General features: G+C 49.1%; 1 protein-coding gene and 1 long non-coding RNA gene across 6 annotated transcripts in view; one reads left to right on the top strand and one right to left on the bottom strand.

Annotated features, from left to right (window-relative positions):
* ZCCHC14 (zinc finger CCHC-type containing 14) overlaps positions 1 to 3695 on the bottom strand; it is a 52794-nt gene extending 49099 nt beyond the window's left edge. For both annotated transcript variants that reach the window (XM_075101204.1, XM_075101205.1), the window contains exon 1: positions 3028 to 3695. In XM_075101204.1, the coding sequence (XP_074957305.1) occupies positions 3028 to 3591 (564 nt within the window). In that variant the 5' untranslated portion in view covers positions 3592 to 3695. The remainder of the gene's footprint in view (positions 1 to 3027) is intronic.
* Positions 3696 to 3740: 45 nt separating this feature from the next.
* On the top strand, positions 3741 to 12753 carry LOC142060878 (uncharacterized). 4 transcript variants are annotated; one of them, XR_012661960.1, is made up of 4 exons: positions 3741 to 4124; positions 4813 to 5063; positions 5522 to 5655; positions 6899 to 12753. It is a non-coding gene; the product is annotated as an uncharacterized LOC142060878 (long non-coding RNA). The 4 variants fall into 4 exon arrangements; XR_012661962.1 differs by having other exon boundaries at positions 3743 to 4124; positions 4854 to 5063; XR_012661961.1 differs by lacking the exon at positions 3741 to 4124 and having other exon boundaries at positions 4155 to 5063; positions 6899 to 7002; positions 7259 to 12753.
* The last annotated feature ends 7822 nt before the right edge of the window (positions 12754 to 20575 follow it).

The following is a 20575-nucleotide window of genomic DNA, read 5'->3' as shown; positions in this document are numbered from 1 at the left end:
AACCATGAATCTAATAATTACTGACCTACTTAAAGCCAGCCACAGCCACCTTTGCCTATAAAGTTAAGATTCATATAATCCAAGAGTAATCTCAAAAAGCACAAATTAGAGCAAAAATATACGGGCAGCTAGCTGCTTTGCACTTCCTTGTAGTCAGCAACTGCAGACAGTAAGAGACAGCAAAAAGCAGTGGTTTGCATCACTAACCAACTTTAAACGTGGTCACCTACCCCAAAGCAACTCAAAGAATCATGAAGTGTTTACAGTAATTTTGTGTCAACTGTTCTCTTCACTGTTATACACAATTTATTTTTGAGAGATTTCACTGTAAGATGTGCAAGAGCTAGGAGATGGAAAGAGGACTGCAAGCTCCAATCCTCTGGAAAAAAGTTGTAGCTAATATCAAGTTGGGTCATATTTTAATAGGCCTGACTAAGCAGAAGCAGCACACTGCCATTTGTTTCTGCAAAGAAAACAAAGAGGAAAGAGGACTGTTCAACTTTTTTGTTGCATCTCCCTAAATAAACAAGTTAAATGTAAATCATCAGGAATTGTAACAGACCTCTAGTACAGAAAAACAGGTAGTCACACAAGTGGCGGTCCCTATTCCCACACTCAGCACAAGGGAAATGCTGAAGGATAACTAGCCCTGCTCACTGAGAGTTCCCTATTTGCATGCCATTACTCATCCACTCCATTCCAGCTTCCAAAGTTTCCTCAGGACCTCAAAAAGTGACCACTTCACAAGCTCATTTTCTAAGGATGAGCCCTTGAGAATTCAGGAGCAGCATTCATACCATTTAACACATAGCCTTGACTTCAAGTACCAGCTTAGTGTAGCTCAAGCTGTAGTAAAGCAACAGGAGTGATGAGAGAGTGCTGGCTCTGGGAAAGAAATTCTCCTCCAATTCCAAAGAGGATGAAGAGCGCAGGACTCTTGGCAGGCGGCAGCCCAGCGTGGCTCACTTTCTCTTGACATCTGCATTGTGTTTTTTTTCTAGGTGATGTTACAACACAAGTATTGTCACAACATAACTTGCTAACATCACAAGATCTAAGCCCACAGTGTTGGAATTTATTTGTACGTATTTAAATGGGGCTGAATGGAGAAAAAGACATTGTTTTTTCCACTCGCTTCATCCAACTCCTCTTCTAAGCCAACTGCTTACTCTAAAAGTAGCAAAATTACCCAGCTATCAGCATCAAAAACAATTTAACCGTCTTAGAAATCTGCATCTGTTCAAACAAAATGCATATTCCAGACACTGTGGAGCAATCCTGAGTCAGAGTCCTGAGTCCTCAGTCAAAAGCAGTCACCTTTTTGTGCCCTCTCACCTATGCTGTACTAGGTAACCAGTGCTCTTTGACACCAATTTATTTTTTTAAAATTGTACTTTTAAAAAGGCAACCCCTCAATGAGTCCAGAAGAGGAAAAAACACACAGTAATCAAGTGACTGTCCTCTATGCCTTATTGCTGACACAAAAAATGGTAGGATGGATTCTCCGTCCATCTTAGATTGACATAAATAGTGCCGGAGTTTTTCAGCTACATAAATCGTGCGCTATTTGTGAAGCTTTGAAAGCGTGCTCTAAAAAATGTTCCTGTCTGCGTAATTTTATCTTCTTTTTTTGCTCATCTTATTTTGGAAAACTTGTACATGATTTGCAGTCTTTCCTCTCAAACCTAGGGTCCATGCATCTTTTGAACAAGGGAAGTTGCAAGTAGTTAAGTATCTGAAAAGCTTTTTCTGGTTTTAATTATACCCTTCTACATTCTCTGTGAAATATTCTTTCCATCTACATTTTATTCACGTAGAGGTTTAAACCAAATAAAGAGGCATTCCCATACCCTGTTCTTTCCCCTTAAAACAGAAGGGCAGGAACAAGCACTGTTTAAAGACATAGGAAGGGAAGATTAAGAGAAATATGAAGTTTACTAATACTCATCTAAATTTTACAGTTAAAGCAGCAACATTCAAGGAAACATGAAATTGGAAGGAAATTGTATTCAGGGGAAGAGCGAGTGTACATTTCTAACTCGGTCTGAAATTCAATGCTCAAGTTAACGGAATCTGTACTGATACAGCTTTAGTTAGGATACTCCTCCAGTGCAGGGGTTTTTGCAGCCTTTAGGTACACACCATCTTTCCCCGGAGAAAGGTAACGTGGTTTTTTTGCTGACTGAGTCCCTACATCCTGAGAAGCTACAGCCCCTTAACTGATCACATGCACCCACTTAGCTGGTATGTAGTCTGAACTTCAAAGCAGGTTAAATTCAGTCAAGAATACACTTTGACTCCCTAATTTGTAGCAGGCTAAGAGCTCTTCAGCGGTCACTAACACATCTAATTACTAACAGCACCTCTTAAAAATGTTACTGTCTAGCTTAATTGCTGGCAATTGAATGAACCACTAGCAAGTTGATGATGGTGAACCACTGACACCAGGATCAATACCCGAGAGATTCAGGGTGACAGGAAACCACAGTATTTCTTTGAGATTAGTACCAGAAACTCAAAACGTTTGCCATCACATTCATCTAAACAAAACCCAGATTCACTAAGATGCCTTTGCCACTGGACAGCTACTCCCAAAGCTGATCTTTTCCAACTTCTTCCAGGGAAACTTTTAAAGAGATGCTTGCTCCCAAATCTAGGGATATTACATGTTTGTTTCCCTACTAAATCACTGGTCATCCATGCAACTGGCAGGACTGCCCCCTCAGCCCATGTATTGCCAGAAGAAATCAGTTAAGGTTTATACAGCTGCCTGTTGATCAGCTTGTGAACCCCTTCTCATTTAAATGTCACGAGCCCATAAAAACTCCATGCACCCCCCCCCTCCTCTTTTCGCCCTCGGTTGACTATTCCCCGTCATCAACCAAGCAAGTGATCTCTGCCAGTCTCCTTGGCTGCCATTTATCACTAGAACGCCCGTACTGAAGGCAAGATTTTAAATCCGAGCTGAAGACACACCCCAGTGCCCTGCAGCAGAGCGATTACGGTGTGCAAAAGCAGGATACCCACCTTATGGCAGCCAGGATAGGTTGCCATGGTGTTGAGGGTAGAGGTGCTGGGATTCTTGCTGGTGCTGGCCATGATGTTCTGGATCTGGGTGAGCTCTTGCCTCAGCACCTGTTTCTGGTGGAAGCTGAAAGCAGGGTGGTTGGATGCCATCGTGAAGAGCAACAGGAACTCATCGCCTGTGCGGCCCTCGTTGAGTTGCAGCCCATAGTTGTTGATGACCGAATCGATATGGGTGAGGGTACGGAAGAGGACCCCAGCCGCCTCTCGGTGGGCAGACCCGAGCAGGGCGAGAGAGACCAAAAGTTTGCTGCGTACCACCTCGTCCGTCAGGTTGGTGAGGCTGCCCAGGTCGGCGGGGTTGTTGGCCTTGATTTCGGAGTCACGCAGAGAGTGGTAGTCCTTGCGGGCCAGGTCCTCCAGGCAGGCGCCCAGGAAGCGCAGCTCCAGCGGGATGCAGAGGTCCAGGAGGCCGCAGAGGAACTCCACACGCTGCGGCGAGGGCAGCTCGGAGAACCAGCGGTACACGCCGTCCCGCTGCAGCCGCGGGCACCGCTTCTCCACCATGGTGCTTCTCCTACCCCCGGCCCGGAGGGAGCACACCCTGCTAGGGGCGGCGAGGCCGGGCGGCGGCGCCCCGACACCCCCCGAGCGGCCCCCTCCGCGCTCCCGCCCCCCCGGCAAACCCGCCCCCCGGGGGGCGAGGGGGCCCGGCGGCGAGGGGCGCGGAGGGCAGCCCCCAGCGGCGGGCAGGGCCGGGCCGGGCCCCACCGGGGGTGGCCGCCGGCGGCGCCGCGGGGGGAGCAGGCCCGAAGGCTGAGGCGCGGCCTGGCCGCGGGGTCCCCGCCCGGCAGGGCCCGGCGGCCCCGAGCAGGCCTCTGCCTTCCCCGCGTCCTCCCTCACGGGGCGGCTCCTTCTATCAGCCGGGCGCCGGTCGCCTCCATCCTCTGCGCAAGCCCGTCCCGCCGCGCTGGGCCCCTCCGCTGCCGCCGGAGCCGCCCCGCCGCCACCACCACAACCGCGGGAAATAATCCCTCGCTGGAAGGTTCAGCGAGCGGGCGGAGGGGGACGTGAACGGTGCGCGGCGGAGGGATCCCGCGGTGAGCAGTCCCAGCCGGCCGCGGAGCGGGGAAGGGGGGGAGAGAGAGGAAGGAGCGGCGGAGCGGCTTCACTCCCGGCCTGACCCCGCGGCGGGCCCCACCCACCGCCCTGCCGATTGGTCGAGCCGTCTACTCGCACTTAGGGATTGGCTGCTGGCGCGCTCCTCCCCGCCCCTTTCCTTGCGTACAGGAGAGGGGGCTCGAGGGGCTGTCAATCGCCAGCTTATAACCCTCCCCCTTACTCCCTCCGCTGTCGCTGATTGGTCGAGAGGACGGCTAAATAGGAGAGGGGCGGGAACAAGCGCCTTTTGTGTGCGGCCGCTCGCTGCGGTGGGTTTGGGCGGGGGGACGCGGGCGGGCGCTCCGGCTGCCCGTGGAGGCCAGGGCTGAGGCGGTGATCCCCGTCAGGGCCGCGCTGTGCCTTGCCCAGCTCCAGACAACCACCCCCCACCCCCCCTAAGAGAAGTTGTGGTGGCTAATTCGGGCCTGGGGCTCCTGTGCCCCACCCCAGGGCAAGAGTTGTCCCTGCGGCCAGGCCAGCGCTGCCCTGACTGACTTTAAGTCATGTTTGACCAGCTTCATCCCCTCAATGGTTTATTAAGGATGACATTCCTGTCTTCATTCCTTCCCCACTGACTCCAAGAGCGCTCGCTAGCCATGCTCTTTGCTCCCTCCCGCGTGGTAATAGCCTCTTCCCAGACTTTCCTGTCAAAAGCATCCTGGTTTCAGCCACGAGGAGCCTTGCGGAGTGGAAAAGGGGATGGCTACGATGCCGTCTTCCCTTAGCTGTTGTTCTAGGATGGTGAAGAGCTCAAGGGTGGAGCAGATGGGTGCAGCATGGCATGGGACACCGACTGGGTGCGGGATGCCAACGTCCCCGTAAAGCTTCTGGCACCAGCAGTTGCCTGAGCAGCCTCACCGAACCGAGCTGCATTCAAGGCCGGTTTGTCAGTTGACTTAAAATTGTCTTTAAATACAGTGTAGAAACAAAAGAGACACTAAAGCCCTCTTTAAATGGTTATTTTCCCCACCCCCACTGCATTCCCACTCTCCATTCTAAAACGGGGTTCTGGCTGACAGCAGGGTAGCATTGCACGTGTTGAAGCAGCTTTATCAGCTTCAGAATTGCCTACGGATGGCATCCGGCAGCCAAGAGGCAGACACACAATTTCTTTTTTCCCATGATGTTTTTCCATGGGACTCGGCTGCACGTCAGTTGTAGCCCAGTGGCCAGACTGCACATCGACTAGATAATTGATACGGGTGGAGATCTTTAAGTGGAGCGGGCCAGGAATAACACTTTTAAATGCAGCCCCGGGCAGGCAAAGGATGATTCCAGACTTGATTTTTATATTATTGTAATCTCCTTGGAAGATGGACCGTATCTTTTATTTTAGCAGGTGCAATATTGCTGCAACGCAGATAAACGAAAAAGCCACTGCTGATGTTTTTATAAGCACAATCGCATTTTGGCTTGAGCTGATCTTTATGGGAGGTACACGATGCCCAAATGCGGGCTGCTTTGTGTCAGGTGAGTTGCGTGAACGCTTGTGTTGGTATTGTATAAGAGAAAAACGTTTATTCCTTTGGGTGGTGGTTTATTGGAAATCTCATTACACACCTTGCTAAGACGAACGGCTGCACCACAAAAATTCCAAATGCCGGTAGTTTATCCTTTTTTATTTCCCTGTGGAATATCGTAGACTATCAACTGCATTTATTGAGGTCCTACTGGAATGCAAGAGTAAGCAGTCAAAGGACACTTACTGGGGCTGCATAATGTCATATATTGTAAAGCTACACAAGTCTCCTTCTGTTTTGCGGAGTCCTGCTGTGAGAGGGTCCTTGAAAATCCCACAGCCTCTCCATCTCCTTTCCTTGTAGTGATCCGTCACTGAGCGCAAACCATATGCGCTTCCTTTTCCTGCCGTGCCCAGTATTGTCCCTCAGAGGAAGGGATATGCAGAAAACAGAGGAAGTGCTCTCAGTCCCTTAGGAGATGTTTGCATTGAATGGAAGCACAGGCCAGGCAGTAGGCATAGGGACGCCAAGCCCTTTGGTGGCCTTTCTGCTTACATTGGTGTCTCTATCCCAGCATTAATCCATCCTGAAAGCACTATGCTGTGCTCATAGTCAGGTATCTGATGATTGCCTGGCCTGTAGCAAGCTGAAAGTTTAAACTTTTCTGCCTGGGAACCAGGTCTAGGCCTGAGCCCAAATGAAAGTTTGAATGAGAATTTTTGCTGCTGAAGAGCGAGTCTGTGGTTTACGGCCAGAGAGGAAATTGTTTGTCTTCAGTGCCAGACAGTAAGACAAACTCTAATCTGAAGTGTAGTATACGAAGTGGGAGTCCTTTCTCTGATTAGAAGTGGCTTTCGGTGAAGCCCGAGGAAACCGAAAGAAGCATGACATATAATTCTGTCACAAGCCACCAAGAATTCCTGGCTAGCCAGCGGGCAAAGCAAGGAACTGCCCTCAGCAAGATAAATCAACTTTGTATGAGCTCGTGTTACCACTTGCTCAAGACAGCAGGTTGTGAGTGAAGGTCGTTCTGGGGTGCCTGTACAGCCGTGTTCCCCGCAAGAGCACAGCCCTCGGGACACCAAAACCGGCTCCTTGTTTCATCCCCAGATCATCCCATTTCCTGCATCTTCTCTCTTCCTGTAAATTCTCCTTGTGCGTGTTTGAGACGAACAGCTGGGGAAGATTTCTCGTCAGAGTAAGCAGCAACAACAACCGAAAGTGCAGTTATTTTCCTCTTTTTGTATTTTCAGAATGTGCAGAGGCTGTAACTGAATGTCGCAGTCAGGAGAGGGGAGACGGTCCATTTCTTCAACGCTGGACATATCTACTTCAGTTCTTGGCTGCTGTCTTGAGGGTCTGAATTCTTGTACTTGAATTTCCTCGATCCTGTTTAACCAAGGAGCCTGGCTCAAGTGTTTAGTTTCCTTTAAACAACATGTCCGAGCAAACATAGCCAAATCCACCAAGAAAATTTCTCCTTTATGTGGGTTTGACTCAATGCAACATGGAATGTCCAAAAGCATATAAAAATTAACTGAAATAATTCAATGTGAGGTGGGCAACTGAGTCATGTGTGAAAGGAGCTATTTCACTTTTTTGTCCACCCACAGAGCCAGCAGGAGACAAGAACCTCTACCACTGAAACGAGAGGGGAAGCTTTATTTCGGAGGCTGCTGGTTAAAAGGCCAGTTGAGTTACCCAGATCTCGCTCATGGCCAGTGCTCCCAGCCCACAGGATTCCTCCACTGGGACCTTTTCAGAGCTTTTGCCTATCACCTTTCAAAGTTCTCCGGTTCCTTTAGGAGGCTGTTCAACGCCTGTCATTAAACGGACAGAGGTTTTTGCATGCTTGGCATTTTCAGGCCTCCTAAATGCAGCTTAAATCTTCGCACTTCTGCCAGAAATTAAACCTGGAAATTCTAAGTTTTCTCCCGAAATGACTTGCAAAGCCATAGATGAACCTGCTGCTGGCTCGGTCTCGCAGGGTATGAGTTAGCTGTGATGGGCATCCTTCCCTTGCATGAGTTCCACCCAAAGCCATCTCTTCTCTCTGCTGGGACTGAGTGCTGTCCCAGGACAATATGCTGAGAGAAAGCATTCTTCTGTAAATCGATGTCCATAAAACCCAACAGACAAGCTGTGGGCTGAGTGGGGCCTCTGTGGACTTTCACCTTGGAGCTTCTGGCTCCTTTTGTGGCACCCAGCACTTCCTCCTTGCATTTCCTCCTCTCGGTCCTGCCTCCCACAAAGTTTCTGCTGCTGACATCCCCTGCATCTCCCCACATCCCCTTCCTGGCTGCCCTCTTCCAAAACCTCGCTCCCCATCGCCTGGTAGAACTGCCAGGCACCTGCCTCCCCCATTCCCCTTCCCCACTTAGTGAAATTTTTTGATCCTGCAGCTCCATCCTAGACTCCCCTGTTTCCTTTTCTGCTGGGCCACAGTGAGAGACAGAAGCAATAGTGTTGCATGCCGTCTGCGCCGTTATACGGAAGGGAAAGATAAATATTGCTGTTGCACATTTACTCAAATACTTCTGTGCACACGGGTTATTTCCTGTAAGGTTTCTCGCAGATGCTGAAATCGGAGCTCTTGGATTTGAAAAAACAAACAAACCCCAGCTTTAAAGCACATAGAAAAATATCACGTGGGCTTTGGGAAAAGGCAAAAAAGAAAAAAAGGAGAAAACGAAGCCAGATGTCGGGCCTGCAGCATCCCACGTGGTTCGCCTTTCAAATAATAAACCGAACGCATTTGGTTTGGACGGCGTTGGTGGAAGGTGTCCTTGCTGTGTGATGGCAGCAAAAGCAGGGTGGATTAAAGGCTGGCAGTGATGCGTCGGGGATGTGGGTGTGCATGCACGCGTGTGCGTGCGAGTGTCACTGCCCTCTGCCGATAGACTCTGGCAGGCACAGACGTGTCTTTAAATAGGGATTTTTCAGGGCTTTTTTCCAGCCGAAGGCGTAAGCGATAGACTTGCCTCTCCCTGAGTAAGGGTCGATCACCACCCTGCCTCATCTGCCACCTTTCAAAGCTCAAAGTGCGAGTCAGCCATGAACTTCCCTCACCCTTGCATCCCCCGTGTCCCTTCCCCTGCGGGACAGCCCTGGCACATCCCTTCTTGGCCCCAGAAGCCAGGCAGACCTGGCTTTGTGCGATTCCCCGTGGGGCTTGCCTCAGCATGAAAATCCACCGTCCCTGGCTGCCGAAAACGCTTCCCCCGTTCCCTTCCCTTTCTCCTTACATCCGTCTCAGAAACTGCTGCAGAAGAAACACTGTCTTTCGGTGCTCGTGCTTTGGCCTGTCTCTCCCTCTCTTGCTCTGCATGGCTGGAAGGACAGGGATGTCTCAGCCTTTGCTGAAGCTACAGCCTCCCTGTCCCCACCATCCCAGTCACATGGCAGTCATTTCCTTGTGATTCCTGCTCTGAATTCTTCCTTGCTTTAATCTCACCCCAGAAAGGTCACATTTTGGGTGACTCTTTACAAAACAAGAGGGTGTTGCAATTGTTTTCAGTTTCCTTTTGCTTGAGCTAGCACAGCTGTTGCCACATCGGGGGCCAGGTCGCCAGAGCCCACGTTCGCCCTGTGCGCAGGGTGCTGCTCTGGCAGCCCGGCAGGGACATGCAGCAACCCGGAGCGGAGCCCTCCTCCCCTGTCCGCAGGCTGATTCCAACTCTTATCCATTACACGATGTTAATTTACTCTTGGCTACAGCCAAATCACTTTACAGCTGGAAAAGAAAAGTCTGGAAGTATTTGTTGACTATTCCAGTGACATTCCTTGGGCTGTTTTCACATCATATACCCCCTCTCTCTGTATCAGTATTCCACTAACTGGCTAAAACAGTTTAAAATGCTCAAGGAGAAAGCATGAGGAAGAAAAGGAGCGGGCACAAGTATTTGCCGAGTGTGCACGTAAAGTTCAGTGTTTCTTTGCAACGTTTGAAGTTCACGATACACTTGGTTACAGAAATAGCAGCTTGGGCAAGAGAGATGTCATTTGCCCTACCTGCTAGCCCCACGCTTCACACGCTTCTGCGCAAACCTCTAATATTTACATGTCGCGATGCGCGCTGGAATTGCACGCTAGGGATGATTTCCTGAAGAAACCCACAAATAACTTCTGAATGATGACCAAAATGAGAAAATTGGGATTGGTTCACAGGCAATTCATGAATAGAAAAAGAGATGAAATTAGCTGAATGAACTGTTCATTATGCATTATTCAGCCAGCTGTACTAATTAGTGCCTTAAGGACTGTTCCTGTTCCCACTGCAGCCAGCTCCAGAACTCCTTTTGATTTCAGTGGGAGCAGGACAGAGCCCTCGGAGAATGGGCCTGGTGCCGGCTTCCTCTGCAATGACTTTTTTTTTTTCCCCCTTTGACTATTGCTTATTGATTCCAACTTTTTGTGTCTTCTGTTAAAAGGGCTACTTCTAATCTGTCCGTCTCGATGATCAATTAATCGCAGGAGAAGAAACGTGCCGTCGGTCCCAGAGTGTGTGTGTTATGCCCGATGTGTTCTCTGCAGTGGAAGGTTTTTCTTCTGTCTTCTTTTGCTTTGCTTTTATCCAGACAAGGTGATACCGAGGGGCACAGAAGCTTGAAAGCCTTTTGGAAAATATGAATCAATCCAGAATGGTCACTAGGGCAGAAGGTGCAAGAATTAAATGTTTGCACTCTGAGCCCAGAACTTGCAACTGGACATTTATGGTTTTTTTTTTCCCTTTGTAAGGATAATGTTTACAGTGTTTCTCTCCCACCAAAAAGTTCCTACAGCACAGTTTTGCTCTGAATGTGGCAATGTTAGAAAAATACATCAGTTCGAACTGGTGCGTGTGCCTTTGTCAGAGCTGCCTCGTGTAAGACCAGCCTCAATAGCAGACTGCTTTGCCCTGCTTTGAGATTTATAACACACAGGTAACAGATTTATAACACACGGTATTGCCTGCATGGGTCTCTCCATCAGACCACTTGTGTTAGTGACCAGAATAACGTGCTTTATGGCTTGCTTTTCTTACCATGGGCAAGGCAACACCTTCAGGAGAAGCAAAACCTGATTCTGGTGTCACTCACGGGAGACTGCAATGTCATTCCGCTTCCTATTTTAGTCTGGGTTGCAAAGCCAGTTAATGGGGAGAGGCACAACTGCAGACCATCATCCACATCTTTCCTGCTGGTGATAAGGCTAGGGAGAACCCAGCCTGATGTTCAGATCCCAGGTTGAACTTGAAGGGTTCACCTTTAAATGGATTACCCCAGCCTTGCTGCAGAGCCCTTCTGTCCCCCAGCCCAAGGCAGAGGTGTCTTCACTGGGGACTATGGCCGGGTAGTGACTTCCCATTTACATGCGGACACATGCAAATTTTGCCCAAGTCTATCCATGTCATAACAGACGTCCTTTTTTCTCCCAGTTCTTTTGATCCCTCGGCGAGCAGCAGCAAAGCAGCTCCACGGTGCTGATGGTGGGTTTCTGCCCCAGCCTGACCCAACCAAGGTGGAGCTGCTGGTGGGTTTCCTTCCCAGCAATTCAGTAAAATTGCCTGCTGGGAAGGGAGCAGAGGATGTCCCACCAGCTGAGCCTGGAGGAATCTCCACAGCCCGGCTCTTTGGGCTTCGCTCCACTGACTGCCTAAAATGGATATAATGGAACCTTAGAGTGGAATTTATTTTCTTCCTAAGACCGTCCTTAAAATAACAAACACCAGAAAACTGGTGACACGCGGTACATCTGAATAACATGGACCTTCTGTCTTTAAGAGAAGAAACTCCAAGTAACTTTTTGATTTGTGTTTCTTTTCTTCTCCTTCCTCTTCTCCTTCCCCTCACTACTATATACAAATCTGTTCTGCAAGCTCAAAACCACCAGCTCTCTCTCCCCTGACAAGCTTGTTTTTATGCCATGTGATAGTTATTTAATTTCCTCTTTGCTTCTAAGACAGCTAATATTTATCTTTCCTTATGGGATTGCGTCTTTGTTTATAGGCTGATGTCAAGGGGTAAGGACAGCACTTCTTTAGATCCAGCAGACCAAATTCCTGCCCTCTGACTGCGTCTCATGGAATAACATCTTCCCCTGCAGGCAGTCTCGCAGCAGCCAACGGTCCCAGTTCGGGAAGGCAATTAGGATTAAAATACGTGTTTAAAGTTAGCACACGTAGAAGTCCTTTTCTAAATAGGGACGCTCTCTGAAGCAGAGCCAGTGGAGTCACTGGTATGGCAGGCAAGGTTCAATATGCAGGAGGCTGTTAAAATCTGGCCCATCGTTAGCTGCTTAATTGCTTCCCCAGGAACAGCAAGGCTGTGAAAACAATGGCTAATGGCCATTTCTCCTTCTTTTTCAAGACGACCAATTAAACACAGAGTTTAAACGTATGTAAAATGAAGATTGCAAGGCACCTCTTCCAACAATTCGATTGAAATCAAAATGACCCTTAGCAAAGGCAGGATCTTACCAGGCGGTGTGTTTTGCCCGTTTTCCTTTGTTCAAAGCTACGCTCTAAACCGAGTTAAGAACCATCTTTTCCTCATTAAATTTGTTTCCTTTCAGCACTGATCCTCTCGCTTCATTACCCCATGCAATTTTTTTAAAGCCCTCATAGCTAATATCACAACTATAGATCTAGGGTTTATTTATAGCCCTAAACTCCGCAGAGAGCTGTGTGTCTTGTTGCTGTGGAAACTGGGATTCTAAAAGTAAAAGGATTTTAAAGGGATTTTAGAAGAGACCTGCTGAATTTGAGTACTAGCTTTCACTTCCAGAGGTCTGTGTTCAACTGTGCCTTAAACTTGCCAGTAAAATACATCTGATGGTCTCAGCAGCCCTCAGGGGATACCGGTCCTCTATGCTTTTTTGTGATCTGGTGCTTTGCAGCCTGGTTCTTGCTCTCTGTTGTGAGGCAAAAGATGCACGGGTAGCTTATGGGGGTGTCAAACTCTGGGTGTCGGCAATGGCATATTGCCAGGCTCGGGGCAGTTTGCTTTTTTTCTTTCACTTTCATTGTTTTTGGAGCCTTTTGCCGAGAAAAATACCACCTTACGCGGTGCCAAGTTTGCAAACCTCTTGCACACTGCAATAAATTCAGAGCTTTGAGACCAACGTGGATAGGTGTTTCCTAGAAATTAGATTTTACTGTATTAAACAGTTATTTAAATTATTTTATTTATCTCTGGGTGTAGTGTGTAAAGGACAAGAGCATGACTGGTGGACTGGGTCCTACTCCGCACCCTCTATTGGCAAGTCAGCTATGGCAGAAATGCCATGCCTTACCTGGGGCAGGGATCTCACTGAGCCACCCAAGGGAAAAACAGTCCTTCCCCATGGCCCATCTAAGGATCCTCAGCCCGAAGCCAAGCTCCTGCGTGAGATGCCAAAAGCCAGCAGCATGACGCCCCCTCCGCCTGGCCGTGACCTGCGTGAGGCTGCCAGCTCATCGCAGGAACGCTGTGCTTGCCACCACCCCGGCTGTTTCTGTGCCTGTAAATGTCAGGTGTCCCCCACCCCCAAATCTTTCGAGAGCTCTGCCAAAGGGCTGCGTGCAGAACTTCTCTGGCGATGGGTGTCACTTTCTAGCAAGAGCTAAGCTTTAAAATAACCTTATAATTCAAACAGTAATTCTGTTTACGAATTTCTGACAATCCAGAGCCCAGTCTAACCTGAGCAGAGATTTGAGATGCTCCCAGGCTGCCAAGCTTGGAAAAACATCCTGGAAAATGCCACCCTATTGATGTGGCCAAGGGAGAGGAGGGGGAAAGGGAAGGACAGGCAATGTAACAAGACTAGTCCACTAGCGTGTGTCTTAAATTCATGAACAAGGCACAAATGTCAGAGCTGATTAGCTATTGCCTTGCATTTCCATAAGTAAAGCAGCAATCCCTGTGCGCCCTGGCGTCCGGGGCGTGGGTCGCGATCACCAGGCAGCCTCTCCTTCCCCAGAGCAGCCTTGACATTTGTTCAGCGCATTCTCCCGGTCCGTGCTGGCACGGGGTGTATCGTGCCTGGCTAGAAGTTATTACTGTGATATTAGATTAAAAATAGAAACGCAGGAGCCAAGACTCACAGACCGAGGGAACAGTAATTCAGTGACTTATCTTTTCCATTAGAGGGTGCCAGGAACCTACTGTTGCTGCAGACCCCAGAAATCATGGAAAATGTGACTTTGTCCTGTACATTTTGAGACCAGGCGAATCGTGCCCATTTTGGGCACCCGATCATTGTACTGCCCAAGCAGACCAACTAAAGTAACTGGACTGCCGTGCTGAAATGCGACGGGGAAGGGTTGATGGGGCAGCTGTAAATCAAAAGCACATGGGCAGGTGAGAGCCCGCAGCAAACTCAGTGAGACGAAGCCCTCCTCACACTGCTGTGCGTGAGCAGGAGCATCAGCTGGGGATGGGAGAGGCCTTTACTGGGCTTCATCTGGTGCTGATGAGATTTGGGTCAAGTCCAGTGTTCCCCACTTTAGGTTGTCTCTATATAGGAGGTAGTGACAACAGGAGAGACGTGCAAAGAGCTGGCTTTGCTCAGCCTGGAAACTAGGGTTGTTAGACCCAAAACACATATAATCGGGGTTGCGGCATCCTTTTGGATGCTTGCAAGGAAAAGGAGGTGACTGACACTTGTCAGGGTGGCCCCTGCATCATCAGTCCCTTCTCAGAAAAGGAAAACCTTCCTGCAGCATTTCCCAGCCCTTCAACTGTGAAATGTCAGGGGTCTCTCCTGGATCTCCTCTGCATGGTGGGTGTTTTACCAGGAAGATGGGTGTTTTGAAGAACGGAACTTGGAGAGCATGGGATCTCGACACCGCCAAGGGATTCTGGGCACTACTTGAATAGGAAATCCTCATACAAACCCCAAGTATTAACCACAAAAAATGAAAGAACAGGTGATAGCTCTAGCAGGAAAAAATAGTTTGTATGGCTATCTCTTGTGCTCTGGGTCTAGTGGTGAGGACAGACAGCGAAGGATGGGGCTCACGTCTTCTAGTCTGAGCCTGCCAAAAATCACCCAACCTCAGGTATGACACGAACCGCCCAGTTATCAAAAGGAGCCGCTTCTCCATCCCAGAGATTCCACTTTGGAGGGGCAGAATAGCCTCAGGTCTGCGCTGTATGCAGCAGACACCCAGCACTGTTTTAATCCTTCCTTGGTTGGCGGGGTGTGTGCAGCTCTCCAGCTCTCAAAGTGCAGTGTGTTTGACCACTGAAGCAAGCGGCGGGACTTGGTCTCCCCTTCTCAACACAGGTGTTGCTATATTATTAGCCACAACCATCTATGGGGTTAAAAAAAATGACAGTCCAAAGAAATTAGGATATGAGTCTTAACAGCATGCGATTAAACACGTAAGATGAATTTTTAAAAAGGGAAGGCAACCCAGTCCTCCCAGGTTAGGGTCTTGAAAAGGAGTGCAGACTTTGGGAGAGAGCATGGCAGAGCAGGCTTAAAGACTCCTTTTTTAGTTTTGAACTTTGGAAAAACAATTCCAAGATCTGTAGTTTTGTGGGAAGAGTGTTAGCGAAGATGTTCAGATCAGTTAGTCGCTCCCAGCAGCGTGAAGCCCTGGCTCTTGTTTCTGCCTCTAAGGCCACCGAAGGAAAGAGCTGAGATGGCCACACATGGGCCACTCGCTCCTGTCTTTATGCCTGGTGCAGCTGCAGGGGGCCACGCTGGTGCTCACGCATGGAAAAAGCAAGATGAATCCTTGGACTGGGAGGCATCTTTGTCCTTGGCCTGCCTCTGCGGTGGTTCACGGTGCAATGCTGGGCAGATCCATCCCCGTGCCTCGCTTTCCCCATCTGCTGGTCCAGCACAGTCCTCTTCTGGGGCATGTGGCTTCCTGGTGGGTAAGTTAACCAGGGGATATGAAGCTTTTCAGGATCGGTGGCTGGAAGGCAATAGGTAGTAGCTGTGATGGGACGGGAGGGCTAGTGTGTCTAGATCCCAAAGCCCAGCGCTGCTTGGCTCTGTCACACGCTGACAGCTTTTCCTGTGGACTTCAGCCAACGTGGCTCAGGGTTTGGAGCCGTCTGCTCCTGTCCCACCGCAGTGGGGTGATTCAGAGCAGATGGGATGAAGGGCTGACCCTTAGGCTGGTGCAAGACTGATCTGTGCTTTCCTGCCTGGGACTTCAGTGTAAAGCAGGAGCAGCAGTGTCTTGACCAGGTTGGTGAGGGAAATGTCAGCAGCCAGCACACGGCCTGTTGTTCTCCCAGCTCTGGGAGGAAGCTAGTCCTTCTGGACCCAAAAGTTAGCATCATGTGCCAGCAATTATTTTTGGGTGACAAATGAAAAAAACAGGGGTGGTAAAAGAGCAAGTGACTTGTCTGAGACAGCAGTTTTGCAATAAAACTTTGTCTAAGTGCTGGTGTTTGCTGAGGCCATCCTTTTGGTCACAGTGGTTTCCCCGCTGTCGCAAGGATGGAAACTCTGGTTCACATGCGGTCCATGTGGAGCACAGGCGGACCTCCATGGGCAGCTCGTCTCTGGCTGCTGCCTTGCTGCCGTGGCCATGGCGCAAGAAGAAACTCAGCACCCAAGTCTCCAGTCCCTCTCATACCTCTGAAGCACTCTGATTTCATGGGACGGGAATAGCAAATTCCCAGGCTGCAGTCACATCCTCATGGAAAGAGCCACTGAAAGATGGTGTTACCTTACATTGCTGGACCGTCTTTCTTCCCAAAACGATCCCGAAGCATTTTGTAGAGTAAATATAAACCAGAGGTATTTGGGGAGGAGCATGGGGCGAGACTCACAGCTCAGAGCAGCACAGCTCAGCAGTTTAGGATAGGAAGGGAAAATACTCACGACGTCTGACTACATCGGAGGGAGCGCAGGCCAGCAGAGTGTACAGCACAGCAATTGGCAAATCTGGGGCTTGGCCAAGAAAATAAACATAGGAAATACTTGAGACTGATGAAAACCATGGGCAGCCTGCTCTTGTTTAAAGAGGTCTTTTTGGGACACTGAAACAGATGCCCGTTGCAGACGGCGTGAGATCCCAGATCTGTTCAAACTTGTGGCGAAACCTTCATTGATTTCCGCTGGGCCAGGATTTCATTTCAGAGGGTTCTGGTTTTAGCCAGGATGTGATTTCCCCTTTTTAGGCCATGCCCCTCTGCCACCCCCTGCCCAGCAAGGAAAGCAGGCTGTTGCAATTTCAGAGGTTTGTACACAGATTTAGGGACGGATCCTGTACGGGGCTGAGTGCTGCCAGCGTGTCAGCAGGCGCGAAGGATGCTCTGCCGCACTCCAGAGCTATGTGTAAGCACGTAGGGTCAATACCTTCGGAGCTGAAGACCAAAACTGAGTGCTCAGCAGCTCTGGTAATCAGTTGGGTGCCTGCATGCAGCTTGGAAGTTGGATGCAGTTTGAAAGCCAGTTTCTTCCAAATTTTCATTTTCAACAAATAATTTGGAGGCTTTTCACTCCAGAGTTTGACTTGGGCCCCTTACTTTAAAAATTCAGACCCCTCTATGTTCTTCAGTTTCCTAATGAAGATGGCAGGCCCTGGGGCATTCGAGATAAGGGAGAAATTGAAGCAGGTATTCATTTGGCACTGACTTTCAGTCTGAGACCTTCTCCAGAATTAACCATCTGAACCATTAACCATTAATCATTCACAGGCTCTTTAAAATCTTGGTGACTTTAATGACAAAGGGAAGGATCAAGCAATACTGGTAAATATGTGCAGAGGGTAAAGGAGGAGCTTGGGGTGATTGTGAGAAGAGCATTTCTAGGAGGAGGAAGCCCAAAGAAGATTTTATTCCCAGCTGAAAATGAAACTGGGTAAGAAGCGAACAAGACAGAGAACAGGGAAGGTAACCTCCAGCTCCGCTCCTTTCAGGGAGCTCCGTTCATCCCATTGTGTCTGGGATGAGCAGTGGACTTTCAGTCCAAATCCAAATTTTCCCCCACTTCAGAAGAGTTCCCAGCTGGGATTTATCACCACCATGTGCTCCCGGGATGCTCCGTTTCGGCAGGACCAAGGTGCGCGTTTCATCACAGTGAACATTCAAATACCTTTTCCCTCTTCATCCCCACTGCCTCCCGTGCTTTGTGTGCAGGGTGTCGCTTGACAGTGACAGCTGAGTTAATCTGGTGGTTTAGTATTCTCATGGCTTGATTTCTAAAAGTCTCGCTGTTCTAGGACGACATTCCTTTATCCCTCGCCCTTTCTTTTCCTGCTGGATTATCCCATGTTAATAGGTACCACGTAATACAGTCTGTTGTTAACTACTCCTGAATCCTGCTTGCTGATTCCTTAAGCAGATCTTGAAACCCCGTGAATCTGGCTTTGAGTTTTGTGTAGGTTTGTTTTGTGGTTTGCTTTTTCTTTAAACACGACGCATGAAATGTGTAGGATAGCTTTCTACTCCAGCTTTTCGGGAGCAAAGGAATTCCGTGTGTTTAGACAGTCCAGATGTGCTATTCCAGACTGCAGAGTGCACCTGCTTAAACCCTCTGTAAAAGAGGCCGTAAGAAACCTTGTTAAAAAAGCTGCATCAGCTATGGAGGAAATCCTTCCATTGCTGTTTATCTGCTCAGAAAAAAAGATCCTTGAACACTCTTGCGTGACAGGATTTCATAAGAAAAGAACATGAGTAACATCAACATTGTTACATCACTGTGTCTTCTTGCTTCAATGAAAGACATTTCTTCTTTGTTATGAATTATAAATCTCTATTGCTACAGTCCAAACAATTCTGGGAACTACTGCCACTGGCTTTCTGAACGCAGGAAAATACACTGTCCTCACCATCTGCAATGCTCGAAGCATTTCCAAACATTCATTATTCACATAGAAATTTGTACATCAGCATCTCCATTAAACTGAAAACAATCCCTTCTTTCTAATCAGGTCCCAAACTACTTTGTTACTTGGTTGATTCCTGAGTGTCCATGGTTTTAAGCTTAATGTTTGGCTTTGCTGAGGCTGGCGAGTGGCAGGTGATCCTGCAGAGAGGTCAACCCATCCTAAAATTCCTATGCTCCGAGGTAGCAACTGATCACAATGAACTGATCAACGACCAGCCAGCGCTGATTCACGATGAGCTGTGGAGTGCCGATAATCTTCTGTTGTCCTGAAAACCGGGAAAGGGCCTTATTTCTTCCAGCAAGAGCCAATCCTGATCCTGGGGTTCAGAGGCGGCACCTTTTCCAAAGGATCGTCCCAGTGGAGTGATAGTTTCTTTCTGACCGTGACAGTGTGACAGCAGTGGTACTGCCTTTCTGTGACCACTGCCAAACCATGTTGTCGGTCCCTGCCTCGGTTTCTCCATTGCTGAAATCAGGTATTGATATTCAGTCCATTGGGAGCTTGAGAAAGAAAAGAGAAAGCCATTTTGACCAACACTTGTAACCCTCAGCTCCAGAAGTCTTTCCAAATTAAGAAAAGGTGATTTTCTGCAGCTGTTAAGAAAAGCTGGAAAAAACCAAGTTCTTTCCAGAAAACACCCTGCATGTCCCCAAAACAAACAAAAAAACCTCTCTGAGTTGTTTATTTTTTTAAATCTCATGCGGGTTGAAACCTGTCCCAAGACCGAGGCGGGACAGAGGGAGCAGACGCGGCTTTTGCCACTAGGTTCGGCAAAGCTTTGGGACGTAACTCGTCCGGGGTGGGCAGGCTGACGAGCCCCACGTTAGCTCCTCTGGCCCTTGCCACCGGCAGCGGGCAGGAGCAGCCTTTGCACATGGCAGTGATGAAGATGGAAACCAGCATGCCAAGTCGTTTTCCAAAGCAGGTTTCTTCTCTTCACATTATGTCAGCCGCATTTCCTGACAAGACCAGCAGGAACACGCGGGTGACAGATGTCCCTTAATTATCGGCAGCGTTCCCGCTCCTTGGTCTCAGACATAAAATTCATAGGCTTGAAATGAAGGCTGTGTTTTGTTTGGTTAAGACTGGCTACCTCGGTTTTATTTACCAGCACCTTTCAGCTACGGAAAATTAGTCACCCTGGGTTTTCTGCCATGCCAAGGGGTATGCCAGCCCTCCACGAGAGTGGCGGGCGGACTAGCAGGGTGGAAAATATGGGGAGATGTGGGTGGTTGGGGAAGCCGAGCCCCTTCAAATAAATTATGTTATTGTATTGCCGATTGCAGAGGTTTGTCACCTGGGCCGAGAAGGGCAAAGCGGCGCCGCTCTGCGTGGCAGGCTGCGTCTTGCAGAGCGCTGACCCTGAGAAGGATCTGGGTTTCATCGTGAACAAACAGCTCGACACGCATTTATTGTAGGGTGATCCAGTAAAATAGAAGGGCAAATGAGGCACCTTGGGGAGAAATCACATGTTTTCCTTTCGCTTTATTTTTCAGCTTCCAACATTACAGTGGGCAAAAGCTACCTCTGTCCCTCAGCAAACCTCACGGAGGGGTGGAGGGAGGGAAGGAGGATGATGCCACCACCTGCAGAGCCACATACTGCTCCTTTTCCCCTTGTGTATTTGCTTCGCGGGCCTTTACCCAGGATAGCAGGTTGACTTTGCTGAGCACGCTTGCTGGGTATGTTCCACAGCACGTAGGAACTCAAATCTGGTCATTATCCATCTACCAATTTATTTAAACCTGCAGCGACGTGGTTTTTCCCCCAGCCTGAATGCCAAATGACCTGTATTACCTGCTCATCTTTCTTTGCCCGTACTGCAAAACACCTCACGCACACCTCTGCCTCCTCTGCGTTGATCTCAACTCGTTTGTCCCTTCCAGCTGATTGCAGCCCTATTCCTTCGCTTCTGGAAGCGCACAAAACAGCCGTGCTCAGAGGAGGTCTCTGTCCTGCCTGCCTGTGGTTCCCACACCCCCCCAGCTCCTCCTTCGGGCTGCCTGCTGGGTGCTGGGGAGAATATAGGCCTGGGGGAAAAGATCCATCTGGCCACAAGGAAGAAAGCATCATAACACATTTCACGGTCCCGGCATTGCAAATCTTCCCTCCC

Source organism: Phalacrocorax aristotelis, chromosome 8 (assembly GCF_949628215.1).
Source record: "Phalacrocorax aristotelis chromosome 8, bGulAri2.1, whole genome shotgun sequence".
NCBI lineage: Eukaryota > Metazoa > Chordata > Aves > Suliformes > Phalacrocoracidae > Phalacrocorax > Phalacrocorax aristotelis.
This window is presented reverse-complemented; position numbering and strand designations above follow the sequence as displayed.